This window comes from Jaculus jaculus, chromosome 1 (genome assembly GCF_020740685.1).
Source record: "Jaculus jaculus isolate mJacJac1 chromosome 1, mJacJac1.mat.Y.cur, whole genome shotgun sequence".
NCBI classification, from domain to species: domain Eukaryota; kingdom Metazoa; phylum Chordata; class Mammalia; order Rodentia; family Dipodidae; genus Jaculus; species Jaculus jaculus.
Window position 1 is genome coordinate 229,567,405 of NC_059102.1, and position 14,678 is coordinate 229,582,082.

The window sequence follows — 14,678 nt, forward strand, 5'->3', positions numbered from 1 at the left end:
TTTTAAAGGTGTGTACCACCACGCCCTGTTCAATTTATTTATTTACAACAGTATTTTAAGTGAAGGGCAGACATGCCCACTCTAATGAACCCAACCCAGCACTCCCACCTCAATGGTACATCACAAACTGTACCCTCCAGGGCCAGAGTTTTCCCAGGCTCTCCCCCAAGAGGGGCAGCAGTTACTTCCAACACTCAGTAGGTAGGTCGATCTCAGGAAGCCTGCAAAGGGTAGTTTCTTGGCCCCCCAATACCCAGAATCACCAATGCCACCATCCCCCCAAAACCCAACTTGCAGGAACACCCACAGGCCCCAAAACATAGAACAGAAAGAACCAAACATACTGAGTGCAGGTTAGCATGCCCATGTTTTGATGTGTAACCCGTGGGCTGCAGGGAGACTCTACTCTCAGCACGGAGGAGGATGTGAACAACACATCCCATCTGTTGCACGCTTTCTACTTTGGCAAAAGAACAAAAACCTCGGGAGCTTCAGGAACACGAGTAAACTTTAGGAATCATAAAACCAAAACAGCGGCCTGTACACACAGCCTCTTGGACTACCATGGCCAGCCTCATGAGCTGCCTGCAGCTGGTTTCTCACCAGCCCGTTTCCCCCTTATGAAAGGCCACGGCTGAAGATGACTGTCCCAGGTTCTCTATGTGAGCCACTCTGGCTTCCGCTTGGAGGCAGGAGGGTGGCAGCTAGAGGTGGCACCTGTTACTTACAGTGACAGGAAAGACACAGGAGTCTTGCACTGAGGAGAGGCACTGGAAGGAGGTCACAAGCTAGAGGGCCTTGTCAGTGGTGGGGCTGACAGCCCAGCTCAAGTGGCCCAAGGCACCTCCCAGGCAGCTGATGCCTGAGGGCGAGAACCCCCAGGGAGAGCACACCTGCACTTAGAATTAGGTGCCAGTTCTGTCCCCACGGGCTGGGCAAGAAAGCAAGGATAGGAGGCCCAAGCAGGCTCAACCAGCTGGCAGTGGTGGCCAAGACCCCAGTCCTGGAACAATGGAGAAGAGTCATTGTCTATAAAGGTTCCAGCAGAGTTTTGGTAGCACTGGAGGTCTCCAGTACACACAGGTCCACAGGAACCTTCACAAGGCTTTCCTGCAGTGGGGCTTCTTATCTGCAGATGGAGAGGAAGAGGCAGCCAGGAGCTGCCTGGAAAAGGAACAGCCCTGACCCCTACTGGCCATAGCAGGTAGCAGGTCTGCAGTCACTGGAGTCCAAAGCCCCCACAGCATAGAGCTGGAATCCACACACATCCATCGGGCGGCCAAACCCTGTCAATTCCATAGGGGCACAAGACAGAGCTGGGCCTACCATTTCCCAGCTGTGGCTCAGAGCCACAAAAGTCACTAACACACTTGTGCAAATTCAATACCAAGAAACAGACCCACTGCCCAATCTAAGGATCAGTTCCAAGGTGCCCACCCTGGCAGATGAGGGGCAGAGGCAGCTCTGCAGGGCCAGAGGAAGGTGTGTGGAGAGGGTGCAGAAGCCTCCAGCATCAAGGGCAGGGGAGGCAGCACCTGCAGAAGGTGTGCTAATTCCTCAGAGCAGCCAACCTGGAAACCAAAACAGATTCTGGTGAGACAAGCAAGAGGGAGGGGACACCTTCAATACTGTGTTCACTTGTCAGATGCCAGCCCAGAGCCACAGTCCCACCCTACCCAAAAACATGCTCATTTCCTCCTTACTCTCAGCTACCCAAGGTTGTTCTGGGACAATAGCAGTGAAAGATGCCAGAAACAGCCATAGTAGCCATTCTTAACATGGAATTCCCTTTGGAAGTGAACTGCATGTAGTCAAATGTGTGATCACACATTGGGCACTAACTGCTCTGCTACACAGGGTTGACTGTCTGATGCAAGGGGAGCTGTCCACCCCCAAGACAGGAGTCTCCTCTAGACTTCTCAACACCACCTTCCATGATCAAGGCCCAGCCCATGTTGTACTAAGTCACGTACCATGACCATGTATCATGCTGATCTGAACCTAAAAACTATGCCAGAGCATGGATCATTACATTTGTGTAGGAAGGGCCCTACCTCCGAGACAGCTGGTCCTCCTGGCTGCGCACAGAGCTCTCGCCCACAGCAGACGCGCCCTCAGGAAGCTGGCTGAGCTGGTCCAAGACCTCCAGGCCATTCTCCTCAGCAATCTGCACAATGAGGCTGTCAACCTGCTCTTGCGGTGTGCTCAGTGTGGTGGCTGAGCTCATGGAGTCCTCCATCACCTGGGGAGAGAGGAGCATTCTGGGCAGTGTGGTCCAAGGTGGCCCTCCATGACATCATGAGGACCACTGCGAAGGCTCTCTCTCCACACACACAGTCTTCTCAGAGGTTTTCTCCGGGGTGCTCATTCCCTGGTTCGCTTGGCTCATCCTGCCCATACACAGGTCTGCTACCTCCAGGCACACCTGCTCCAGGGCCCTTTTCACCCCTCTATGCCCATTAATCATCTGACCCACCCCAGAGGGGCAGGTATCCCACCTCCCCTTCTCCAGGTCCTGCAGACACCCAGCACAGTGCTGTGAGCCACCCTGACACACTGCAGGATGACGTCGCAATGGCAACCTACCGACGTGTGCACATCCAGGTTCTGCACCTGCTGCTCGAACCTGTCCATCACTGCCGACACTTTCTGAAGATCCATGGCACTCAGAGCCTTGTCCAGAGCTTTGGTCACTTGTGCCATGTTCTTAGTCACCTGGGACAGAAAGACAATTAAGTGAGGCAAGGGTCAACAACCAGGGACAGGTGGGGGGGAGCTCAGCGCTTTGGGAAGTGTTGATGACACGCGTAAGCAGAGAAGACCCAGAACGTGGGCTCCTGAGGGTGGGTGATGACGCAGTGAGGGTTCAGGCAGGCCTCCTCGGAGGGAGGGGGATCGACGCTGCAGAACCAAGGGGTCTGGTGTGACTTCCTGAACAAGGGCTCTGCCCCTTGTAAAATGCTGTAGGATCCAGTCAGTCTTCCTGGGCTCCCCTGTGGCTGGGACCCCCTGCTGTCTGGGCTCTATGCTACATTCCCTCCCCTCTAGGGCTGCTTCAGCTCCGCCATGCAGCTCCACCCCAACCCCACGTAGGGTGCTCACGGGAACCAGGGCCTCGCACTCACCCCCTTCATGGTCACGGCTGTCTGCACTTTGGAGGCCACTGCGTCCACACGGGATGCCATACGGAGCCAGTTCACACCTTCATTCTTCTTACGGATCGCATTTTCAGCATATACTCGGGCACATTCCACATTTTTCTGCTGCAGGGCCTAAGATACAGGGGGAAAAGGCTCAATGGGGAATTTGGTGGCTTGTCTGCACAGAGTGCCTGCCTGCCATAAACTTGTGCAAGCTTGTAAAAGTGCAACGCTCAGCTCCAAAGCCCACTCTGGAATGAGTGGTATCCAGACAGAGTGAAGGCACAGACCCCATGGGTCAGCTCTCTCTGAGGCTTTCGGCTACACAATTTGGCTGAATGTGCCAACAGCAGTCAACTCAACCCACTTTTCCTTTTGCTCCATCTGTCTTTAGGCAGGGAGTCCCTACCAGAAGTCACAAAAACCTTGATACCTGTCCTGCCCTCTAACAAAAAATGCCTTCGCCAGCTGTACATGGTGGCGCATGCCATTAATCCCAGCACTTGGGAGGCAGAGGTGGGAGGATCACCATGAGTTTGAAGACACCCTGAGAGTACACAGTGAATTCCAGGTCAGCCCGAGCTAAAATGAGACCCTAACTCGAAAAACCAAAAGAAAAAAAAAGGGAAATTGTGCATGGATAGGAGGATGGCTAAGAGTTCAAGGCCACCCTGAGTACAGGTCTGCCTTGGCTCGAGTAAAACCCCACCTCAAAAAACCAAACCAAACCAAACCAAACCAACCAACCAAAAAACAAATTAAAAAAAAAAGGAAAGGAAGGAAGGGGGAAAGAAAAGAATGAAGGGAAAGAGGGAGGGAGGGAGGGAGGGAGGGAGGGAGGGAGGGAGGGAGGAAAGAAGGAAGAAAGAAAACAAATGCAGGCAAGAAAAGTCACGTACCTTCTTAACTTTTGCCTGCTCAGCCTTGGAGTCCTTCTCTGCCTTCTTAGCTAACTTCTCCAACTGCTTTGCTGTGAACTGAATAGAAACCATAATAAACCATAACATTCCAAGCTACACATGCTGAGCCCACCGTCTAGGTCCCATATCTTCCACCTCTGCCCATTCTTGGCCTAATCTTGTGCCAAGATGGCACAAAGCCTATGGTGGTCACCCTGGGCCTGAGACTGCAACAGCTGGAGAAAGGCCACCCTTGTCTAGACCCTTTCTGTAAGGAGGCTGTAACAAGTTTCCTAGAATATGTCATCTCCAGGGTCATCCTAGCCCGAATCTCCCCTGGTGCGGAAAGCCAAGTGGCAACTCTCAGCAGCCTCTCAGAAGACCGAGGACGCCTCCTTCTCCTGAGCAGACACCTACTCCTGCGAGTGCTCCACCTGCAGAACCTGCTTATGCGGAGCCTCACTGCTGTCGGCAACACCGAGAGAAAGCGGGGTCGAGGCCTGCAGGACCCTCCTGCAGCATCACTCTGGGACGAGAGATCAGGCCACGGCCACCAGCACAAGCTGACACCCTAAAGCCCTTCCGCCAACACTGTCCTCCTGTGGGTGGTGGCCCACACAATGCCATCTGATCTCAGGTGGTCCCAAGTATGCCAGAGCCACATTTGCAGCCTGTGAGCAGCGACTGCCCAGCTCCTCAGAAAGCAAGATACAAGGTGAAGCCCACCCTGAAGACGGCATTAAGGGAAAGGTGGCGAGAAGCACGGCCAGTGTTACTGGGAGGCTACAAATCCATCCCCAGTAGGAAGGACACTGAGCTGCCCACGAAGCTCCCCTTCACAGGATTTCAGGCCACGGCTTGAAACGCTTAGCAGAACATCAAGGCATGCAGCTAACACCCCAGCTGTGTTTCTGAAAGATAGTATACTCGGGCTTTCATGAACGGGGCTGAGAGATCTGCTTCCACTTAGCTGAAAACAAAGAAAGAATGAACATGGCAGAAGCCCAGTCAATAATCCTGTCTTTGGTCAGCAGTCCAAACCCTGTGTGGCAGCCACTCACTGTTGTAATCTGCCCCTGACTTTGCATATCTGTGGTCTGAGTGTCTCCGTACTTGTCCTTACTGGCTAGTCACCAGGACAGGGCTGAGGAATGGTCACTCGATACGTACCTTCAACTGGAACAGGGTATCTGCAAGGACAAAGGAAACAGTTTAAGGATTTTAAGAAATGTGGCAAGTAGCATTTCTTTTTATAATATATTTTACTTATTTACTTATTTGAGAGAGAAAGAGGTAAAAAGAGAGACAGAATGGGTGAGCCAGGGCCTCCAGCCACTGCAAATGAACTCCAGATGCATGGGCTCCCTTGTACATATGGCTTACGTGGGCCCTAGAGAATTGAACCAGGATCCTTTCTTTGGCTTTGCAGGCAAGCACCTTACCCTCTAAGACATCTCTCCAGCCCTACAAATAGCATTTCTAACAAGCAAATAGGCTCAACAGCATTCTTGCAGAGGCTAGGAGCTGGCACAGGTCATGTGAAGGACATTTGCTAAACCTGTTTCCTTGCTGGGAACACAGGGAAGACACAAAGCTGACCTCAAAGGGCTAGTATGAGAATAGACAGCTCTGGCCATGGTGACAATAGAGATGGCAGTTTACAATTAGGAAAACTTTAAAAAAAGATACTTGGGATTCTTTCCTAGTTTAATAATCTTTGTTCTCTGACAGCCTGTTTTTTCACATCCTATATCTTCCCAAAGGCAAATGGATAAAAAGTGAGAAGTTGGGGCTGGAGAGATGGCTCAGCAGTTAAGGCATTTGCCTGCAAAGCCAAAGAACCCCTGTTCCATTTCCTAGGAGCCATGTAAGCCAGATTCACATCTTGGAGTTCATTTACAGTGGCTGGAGGTGCTGATGTGCCCACTGTCTCGCTCTACCTCTTTCTCTCTCTCAAATAAATAAATAAATAAATAAATAAATAAATAAATAAATAAATACTGGGGAAATGGCTTAGTAGTTACGGCATTGGTCTGCAAAGCCTAAGGACCCATGTAAGCCAGATGCACAAGAGGGCACGTGTCTGGAGTTCGTATGTAGTGGCTAGAGGCCCTGGCATACCCACTCTCTCACTCATAAATAAATATTTTTTTTTTTAAAGTAAGAAGTCTTAGGTTATCAAAGAGCTGACACCACACCAGCTGCCATATCTATACCAGTGTATCCGGCCCAGTGCACGCTCTCAAACCCACTCAACAAAGGATTTGAGTATGTTATAAATTCCCAAGCTGGAAGTGGTGGTGTGCACCTTTAATCCTAGCACTTGGGAGGCAGAAATAGAATTGCTGTTAGTCTGAAGCCAGCCTGGGACTAGCAAATGAGGTCCAGGTCAGCCTGGGATAGAGTGAGACTCTACCTCAAAACAAACAAAAAAAGATTCACTGCTAATAGAACATGCTACTCATCCAGCAAAACTTGAGAGCCAGGTAGAGTCCAATGTCAATTTATTCAAATTCTATTTTTTTTTTTTTTTTTTGGTTTTTCGAGGTAGGGTCTCACTCTGGTCCAGGCTGACCTGGAATTAACTCTGTCATCTCAGGGTGGCCTTGAACTCATGGCAATCCTCCTACTTCTGCCTCCCAAGTGCTGGGATTAAAGGCGTGCACCACCACGCCCAGCTACAAATTCTATTTTTCTAATTTTTAATTTTTTATTTATTTGACAGAGAAAGGAGGGAGGGGGAGAGAGAATGGGTACTCTGGGGCCTCCAACCACTACAAACAAAATTCAGATGCATGCGCCCCCTTGTGCATCTGGCTAACGTGGGTCCTGGGGAATCAAACCTAGGTCCTTTGGCTTTTCAGGCAAACACCTTTACAACTAAGCCATCCCTCAAGCCCTCAATTTCTATTTTTTTTTTTATCTTTTAAAAACATTTTTATAGGGGCTGGAGAGATGGCTTAGCAGTTAAGCGCTTGCCTGTGAAGCCTAAGGACCCCGGTTCTAGGCTCAATTCTCTAGGATCCACGTTAGCCAGATGCACAAGGGGGCGCACGCGTCTGGAGTTCATTTGCAGTAGCTGGAGGCCCTGGCGCACCCATTCTCCCTCCCTCTCTCTCTGTCCATCACTTTCAAATAAATAAAAATAAATAAACAAAATAAAATTAAGAAAATATTTTTATGGGCTAGAGAGATGGCTTGGCAGCTAAGGCATCTGCTTGTAAAGCCAAGGGACCCAACTTCAATTCTCCAGGACACATGTAAGCCAGATGCACAAAGTGGCACATACACTTGGAGTTTGTCTACAGTATCCAGAGGCCCTGTCATACCCATTCTCTCTCTCTCTGAAATAAATAAATAATATTTTGTAGAAAGGCCAGTCTGTTGGACATGCCTAAAAAAAGGGGGGGGGGGGAGTAAGAGAGAAAGAAAGAATGGATGTAACAGGGCCTCTAACCACTGAATATGAACTTCAGATGCATGGTCCACTTTGTGCATCTGGCTTTCATGGGTCATGGGGAATTGAACCTGGGTCCTTAGCATTGCAGGCAAGCTCTTTAACTGCTGAGCCACCTTTCCAATTCCCTTCTTTTCTTTTTTTTCTTAAGCTGATGTGGAATGCACTATATAGTCTCAGACTGACCTCAAACAGCAAGCCTCCTACCTCTGCCTCTTGAGTACTAGGATTAAAGGCATGCGCCACCACACCAACCATGCCTGACCAGAGTGGGGCAACAAGAGAGACAATGGGCATGACAGGGCCTCTAGTCACTGCAAACGAAGTCCAGATGTATGTACCACTTTGTGCATCTGATTTTACATGATTACTGGGGAATCAAACTCAGATCGTTAGTCTTTTCAGCCAAGCACTTTAACCACTGGGCCATCTTTCAAGCTCCCCACTTCCTTTTCTTTTTTTTTTTTTCTTTTTTTTTTTTTTGAGGTAGGGTTTCACTCTACTCCAGGCTGACCTGGAATTCACTCTGTATTTTCAGGGTGGCCTCAAACTCATGCTGATCCTCCTACATGTGTCTCCCAAGTGCTGGGATTAAAGGCGTGTGCTAACACACGCAGCTTAAATTTTATTTTTATTCATTTAGAGACAGAGAGAGAGAGAGAGAATAGGCACGGCAGAGCTTCTAGCCACTGCAAACGACTTCCAGATACATATGCCAATATGTGCAACTGGCTTAAGTGGGACCTGGAGAATTGAACCTGGGTTCTGAGGCTTTCCAGGCATGTACCTTAACCACTAAGCCACCTCTCCGGCCCCCCTTCCTTTTTCAATGTGTGAGTGCACATCTGTGGGGGCCAGACGAGAACCTCAGGTGGTAGTCTCAGGAACATCATCTTCCAGCTGCAGGCTATAAGGCCCACAGCACAGAACATAGGTTCTGGGCATCAAACACAGATCCTCATGCTTGTGAGGCAAGCACTTTACTAACTGAGCTATCTCATCAGGCCTCAATTTTTCTCTTTCTTATTTTTTTGGGGGGTGGTGTTGAGATAAAGTCTCCCTCTAGCCCAGGCTGACCTGGAATTCACTATGTAGTCTCTCAAGAGTGGCTCAAAAACATGGCAACCCTCCCACCTCTGCCTCCTGAGTGCTGGGATTAAATGTGTGCACCACCACAGCTGCCTCTTTAAATTTTTTTTGTTTTAACTTATCTGCAAGCAAAGACAGACAGAGAGAATGAGTGTACCAGGGCCTCCAGCCACTGCAAGCAAACTCTAGATGCATGCAACAGCCTGTGCATTTGGCTTTACGCAGGCAAGTACTGGGGAATCGAACCCAAGTCATTAGGCTTTGCAGGCTGCCTTAAGCACTGAGCCATCTCTCCAGTCCACAATTTTGCTTCTTTTGAAATAGAGTCTCACGTACCCCAGGCTGGCCTCAAACTTATCATATAGCCCTGGATTAGAATGACTTTGAACTTCTAATCCTTTTGCTTTCACCTCCCAAAAGCTGGAACTATACATGTGAGTCATGACATTCATCTAATTTACTCAATTTCTAACTTTACACAGCCCTGTGACACTTGATTTCTGAAACAGCTACCCACCAACCCAGCATGAAGTACTGAGGATCTATAGGCATAAAAACGAGATGAAACCTACTTGGGGTGGGGGTGGGGATACAATGAATTCTGCATCTGACCATCTATCACCTGTCTACAGACAGTGGTCCAGGCCAAAGTATGGCCAGAGATGCCAGAGTTGGCTATGACTCTCGGAAGCAAAGGTCACCTGAAAAAGAGGTGGAAAGAAAAGTGCGCCTGGGTGTGGCCCCGCCACCCCACTGGCTGTAGGTCAAATTCCTTTCCCTCTGGATTGAGGAATTCTTCTCAATCCAGACTTTGATGGGACTGGACTCTAAAATTTAACAAAAAGCTGGAGAAAACTGGCATGGGCTTAAGAAAAGTTCCCTGAAGAGCAGAGTAAGTTATGGAACAACAAAAAAAAATTATACAGCCAGGCATGGTGGCACATGCCTTTAATACTAGCACTTGGGAGGCAGAGGTAGGAGAATCAACATGAGTTCGAGGCCACCCTGACACTACATAGTGAATTCCAGGTCAGCCTGGGCTACAGTGAGAACTTACCTTGAAAAAACAAAAACAAACAAACAAAATTTTTTTTTTTGATCTTTTATTCTTAAGGGATAACGTTAACAGGACGGAGGGAAAAATGCTTGCTGCACAAGAGTGAAGAACTGAGTTCAGACTCCGTCCCCAGCACCAGGCACGGTGGCATGCATCTGTAATCCTGGTCCTAGGGAAGTAGAGACAGGAGGATCCCCTGGGCAAGTTGGCTCACTAGTTTAGAAAACTCTATGAGCTCAGAGTTCAGTGAGAGATCCGATCAAAAAAAGTAACATAGAGGGTTGGGGATTTAGCTCTGTGGAAGAATACTTGCTGGGCTCAAACTTCAGAACCAGGGGAGACAGTGAGCAAGTGCAACAGAGGGAGTCTCCAATTATCAATCTCTGGCCTACACACCCATGTACACACACAAGTGTCCACACCCACACAAACTCACATACACATGAAAACGAATACAATCTTTCTTTTGGGAGGCTAGAGTACTTCCCCATATTCCCTCTAAAGGCAACCTATGTACACTTTTACACATTTCCTTCATGACACTCACACAGCTGAAGAGCTTTCTACATTTCAAAAAGTATTTTTGGTTTTGTTATTTTCCGAGGTAGGGTCTTACTCTAGCCCAGGCTGACCTGGAAGTCACTATTTAGTCTCAGGGTGGTCTGGAACTCACAGCGACCCTCCTACCTCAGCCTCTGGAGTGCTGGCATTAAAGGTGTGAGCCGCCACTCCTGGCTAACAGGTTTTTATAAATCTACTGTTGGCGGAAAAAAAAAAAACAACGAGTAAAACTACTTATCGAGCCAGGAGCATTCCTTTTTCTCCAGGTTGTGTTCAGGTCAAGGGGTGCAACTAGTATCTTTACTGATGCCTTCTGGCCAGTCATCCCCGGGGACTCAAAGGCAGAAGCATAGCAAGAAACGAGAACCTCTAGATCTGAACCTGGGACCATGGGGTCAGAAACAGAGGGATAGTGGTGGGGATCCTAGAAAGGCCAGTCGCATCTGGGGTCAAGGGAGGGAGACAGATCCAGGATGGAATACGGAGAGGAATCCAGGGAAGGGGTCCTGGTCCGGAATCTGGGGTGGAGGCCCAGGCCCAGGGGCAGGTACCGGTCCGGATACGCAGTCAAAAGCCGGGAGCGGGTCCTGGGGTCAGCCTCCGCCATCCACCAAACCTCCTCCCGAGCCCCAGGTGGGTGGCGGCCCCTTACCGTCCATGGTCAGTCTGGCGGAGCACCCGTCCGGGAGGTGCGGCCGACACGATACGGCCCACTAGCAGCTCCTCCTGAGGACTTCCGGGGTCGCTTCGCGTCGCGCGGCCCGCTCTCGCGAGACCAAATGCCCAGCCTGGGCGGGGCTCTGCGGCGAGCTTGCGCTCCGCCCGTTGCCGTGGTGACCGACGCACGGGAGGGGTGTGGGTTTTATGAGTCGTTCGGGGTTACGAGCCGCCCACACGGTCGGCGCGGTCACCTATGGGCCTGTCCAAAAGCAAATCCAAACAGAGGAAAGGTAAAGGGCGGCGCCCGGCGACGAGGCGCGCTCTCCGAGGCCAGAAGCGGTGGGCAGGTGGCCTCTCGCAGGTGCATCAGTCCTGTGTGAGTCTAACTGATTATCCGTGTGTTTCAGATGAGGAGCAAAAGAGGACCCCCACCCATTCAAATCCCCCCCATTCAGTTCCAAAGGCTAAGGACAAGACGACGGAGAAGGAGGCCAAGCAGGGAGAGAAGGAGGCCTTGAATCAGCATTCCGATAACCTGTTAGGGTCCGGGTCGACCAAGCATAGGAAGTCTTCTGCTTCCTACGAAGGTAGGAGACATCACGGCCTCTGGGCTGGGGTCTGTTTCCAAGACCCTGATGAGATAGTAGATTCATATCCAGAATTCTCGGCGTCGTTTATGAGCGTAGCACGGGTGTTTTCCTGTGGTACACCGGGGGCCTGTGGCTGAATCCCAGCACTCACCCGAAATCCCAGCACTCAGGAGGCTGTGCAGGAGGTTGTTAATTCATGGCCAGTTGGCATTCTATAGTGAGGTCTAGGCCGGCCTTACGTTCCAAAGAGAGCCTGGTGAGAGGTCACACACAGGAGGGCTGGGTAATTTCTGGTGTCACTGTAATTCCTTCAACCTGTCACATCCTGGGGCAGAACCTCGAGAAAATGTGCAGGCTGGAGTGTGGCTTCCGAGGAGAACAGTTCCTGAGGAGACCCTGGACTCACTGCACCTCACACCAAGATGGGAGGGCCAGCAAGGAGGAGCAAATTATGGGTGACATAAGAGTAAAATTATTTGTCACATCTGTACACTTTATGGCATACTAGTATAGCCGTACTTTGGGTGTATGTGGGTAGAGATGAGACCACAAAATCAGAAAGGAAAAAGAAAAATAACACCTGAAAAAAAGTCTTCCACTATTAACCTGGGTTGTGGAAACCGAATGAAGTATTTAAAACAAGGGAGGTATGATGGGTGTGTGCCTTAGCAAGGTTTTTCTGGTTCAAAAATACAGGTCAGTAAGGGAAGCAAAAACACCCTAGTGAGAGATGAAGAGATGGCTTAGCCTGCAAAGCCAAGGAACCTAGGTTCGATTCCCCAGGACTCACACAAGCCAGATGCACAAGGTGGCACATGCATCTGGAGTTTGTTTGCAGTGTCTGGATGCCTTGGTGAGCCCATTCTCTCTCTCTTCCTCTCTCTGCCTCTTTATCTGAAATAAGTGAGGTGGGGTAACGGTGTGGTTGCATACACCTTTAATCCCAGCAATTGGAAGGCAGAGGTAGGAGGATCACAGTGAGTGTGGGGCACCCTGAGACTCTATAGTGAATTCCAGGTCAGCCTGAGCTAGAGTGAAACCCTACCTCAGAGAATCATAAAGAAAAAAAGAAAGAAAAAAAATTTTTGTAGGCCTGGAATTCACCATGTAGTTTCAGGGCTCGAACTCACAGCCATCCACTTACCTCTGCCTCCCGAGTACTGGGATTAAAGGCGTGTACCACCACGCCCTGCTAGAAAAATACTTTTTAATATTTATTGAAAGGGGGAAAAAAAGCTGGGTGTTGTGGCGCACATCTTTAAGCCCAGCATTCAGGAGGCAGAAATAGGAGGATAGCCATGAGTTCAAGGCCAGCCTGAGACTACATAGTGAAGTTCAGGTCAGCCTCAGGTAAGAGACCCTAACTCAAAAAATAAACAGAACAAAAGAGGGCTAGAGAGATGGCTTAGCAGTTAAGGTGCTTGCCTGCAAAGCCAAATGACCCAGGTTCAACTCCCCAGAACCCACGTAAGCCAGAGGCACAAGGTGGTGGATGTGTCTACAGTTCATTTGCAGTGGCTGCAAGCCCTGGTGCACCCATTCTTTTTGTCTCTCTCTCTCTCTGTCAATCTCTCTCTCTGCCTCTTTCCCTCTCTCCCTCTTTTCTTATGTAAATAAAAAATAAAATATTTTAAAAAGAGTTGATTCGGCAATGATGTACAACTCAGTGGCAGAGCACTTTCCTAGTATGTGTCAAGCCCTGGGGTTCATCCCAAGCACCATTAAGAAAGAAAAGAAACAGGTGAGGATCTGAGGAACGTGCTTGCCTTATAACTTGAACTGAGTTATCAGCCTCCAAAACCCAAATAAAAAGTATGGATAGAAAGCCGGGCGTGGTGGTGCACGCCTTTAATCCCAGCACTTGGGAGGCAGAGGTAGGAGGATCGCCGTGAGTTCGAGGCCACCCTGAGACTACATAGTGAATTCGAGGTCAGCCTTGGCTAGAGTGAGACCATACATCAAAAAAGGAAAAAAAAAAAGATATAGATAGATAGATAGATAGATAGATAGACAGACAGACAGATAGATAGATAAAAAAGAAAAAGTATATGAACACCTATAATACCAATGTTGGGGAGGTGGAGACAGAAGGATCCCTGGCGCTAAAAACAGAAAGAAAAAGCCAGGTGTGGTGGCACATGCGTTTAATCCAAGAACTCGGGAGCTAGAGGTAGGAAGATCACTATGAGCTCAAGGTCACCCTGAGACTATGTAGGTCAGCCTGGGCTAGAGTGAGAGAGACTCTACCTCAAAACAAACAAAAAAAAAAGAGACAGAGAGAGAGAGAAGACGATGACAACCAAAGACCCCAGGGACTGCTGGCCAGCCAGTCTAGCCTCATTGGTAAGTTCTAGGCCAATAAGAGGTCCTGAACTAGGGGTTAGGGAGAGGAGATGGCTCAGTGGATAAAAATGCTTGTGTTACGAGTGGGAGTACCTCAGTTTGGATTCTCAAACCCTATCAAAAGCCCGGAACTACAGTGCTAGCATCTGTGATAACAATGCACTCCCCCTGAGCAAAAGGAGATGGAAACAGGACAATTGCCAGAAGATTACAGGCCAGCACACAGTGCTGAACTACTATGTAAGAGCCCCTGCCTCAACCAAGGTGGAAAACAAGGACCAACACAAGAAGCTGTCCTCTGACCTCCACACATGCTGCAGCAAGCGTGTGCCCACGCCCATACACATGAACATACATATATGCACACAAATTGTTTTTTAAAAAAGAAAGAAATGGCATTCCTGAAAACGATTTCTGAGGTTTTCCTCTGGCCTTGTGCACACACACATAGGTGCACACACACATGAAAAAAAAAAAAAGTTCTGAAGAGATGGCTCAGCAGTTAAAGGTGCTTTCTTGCAAAGCCTGACAGTCTGAGTTTCATTCCCCAGTACCCACGTAAAGCCATATGCACACCGTAATGCATGCATTCTTTGGCAGTGGCAAAAGGCCCTGGTGTACCTATACTCATCCTCTCTCCCAATAAAAATATCTGTAAAACCATACTGTATAAAAACGGCACTCTCACCAGGCATGGTGGTACACACCTTTAATCCCAACACTTGGTAGGCACAGGTAGGATCACCATGAGTTCCAGGCCACCCTGAGACTATATAGTGAATTCCTGCTCAGCCTGGGCTACAGCAAGACCCTACCTCAAAAAAAGGGGAAGCACTCTCAAAACCTTATATAACGAAAAATTAAAATTAAAATTAATAAAAC

At 49.2% G+C, this 14,678-nt stretch overlaps 1 protein-coding gene across 2 annotated transcripts in view; it reads right to left on the bottom strand.

Annotated features, from left to right (window-relative positions):
- The window catches only part of Chmp1a (charged multivesicular body protein 1A), a 22,493-nt gene continuing 7,815 nt past the window's right edge, over positions 1–14,678 (bottom strand). Inside the window, exons 1-7 of one of the 2 annotated variants that reach the window (XM_045156158.1) lie at positions 10,856–10,984; positions 5,210–5,229; positions 4,040–4,117; positions 3,126–3,272; positions 2,587–2,715; positions 2,055–2,242; positions 1–1,571 (exon numbers count right to left, since the gene is read on the bottom strand). In XM_045156158.1, coding sequence (XP_045012093.1) covers positions 1,550–1,571; positions 2,055–2,242; positions 2,587–2,715; positions 3,126–3,272; positions 4,040–4,117; positions 5,210–5,229; positions 10,856–10,862 — 591 coding nt within the window. In that variant the 5' untranslated portion in view covers positions 10,863–10,984 and the 3' untranslated portion in view covers positions 1–1,549. Of the gene's footprint in view, positions 1,572–2,054; positions 2,243–2,586; positions 2,716–3,125; positions 3,273–4,039; positions 4,118–5,209; positions 5,230–10,855; positions 10,985–14,678 lie in introns of those variants that run through there. The other variant, XM_045156162.1, reaches the window with a different exon arrangement.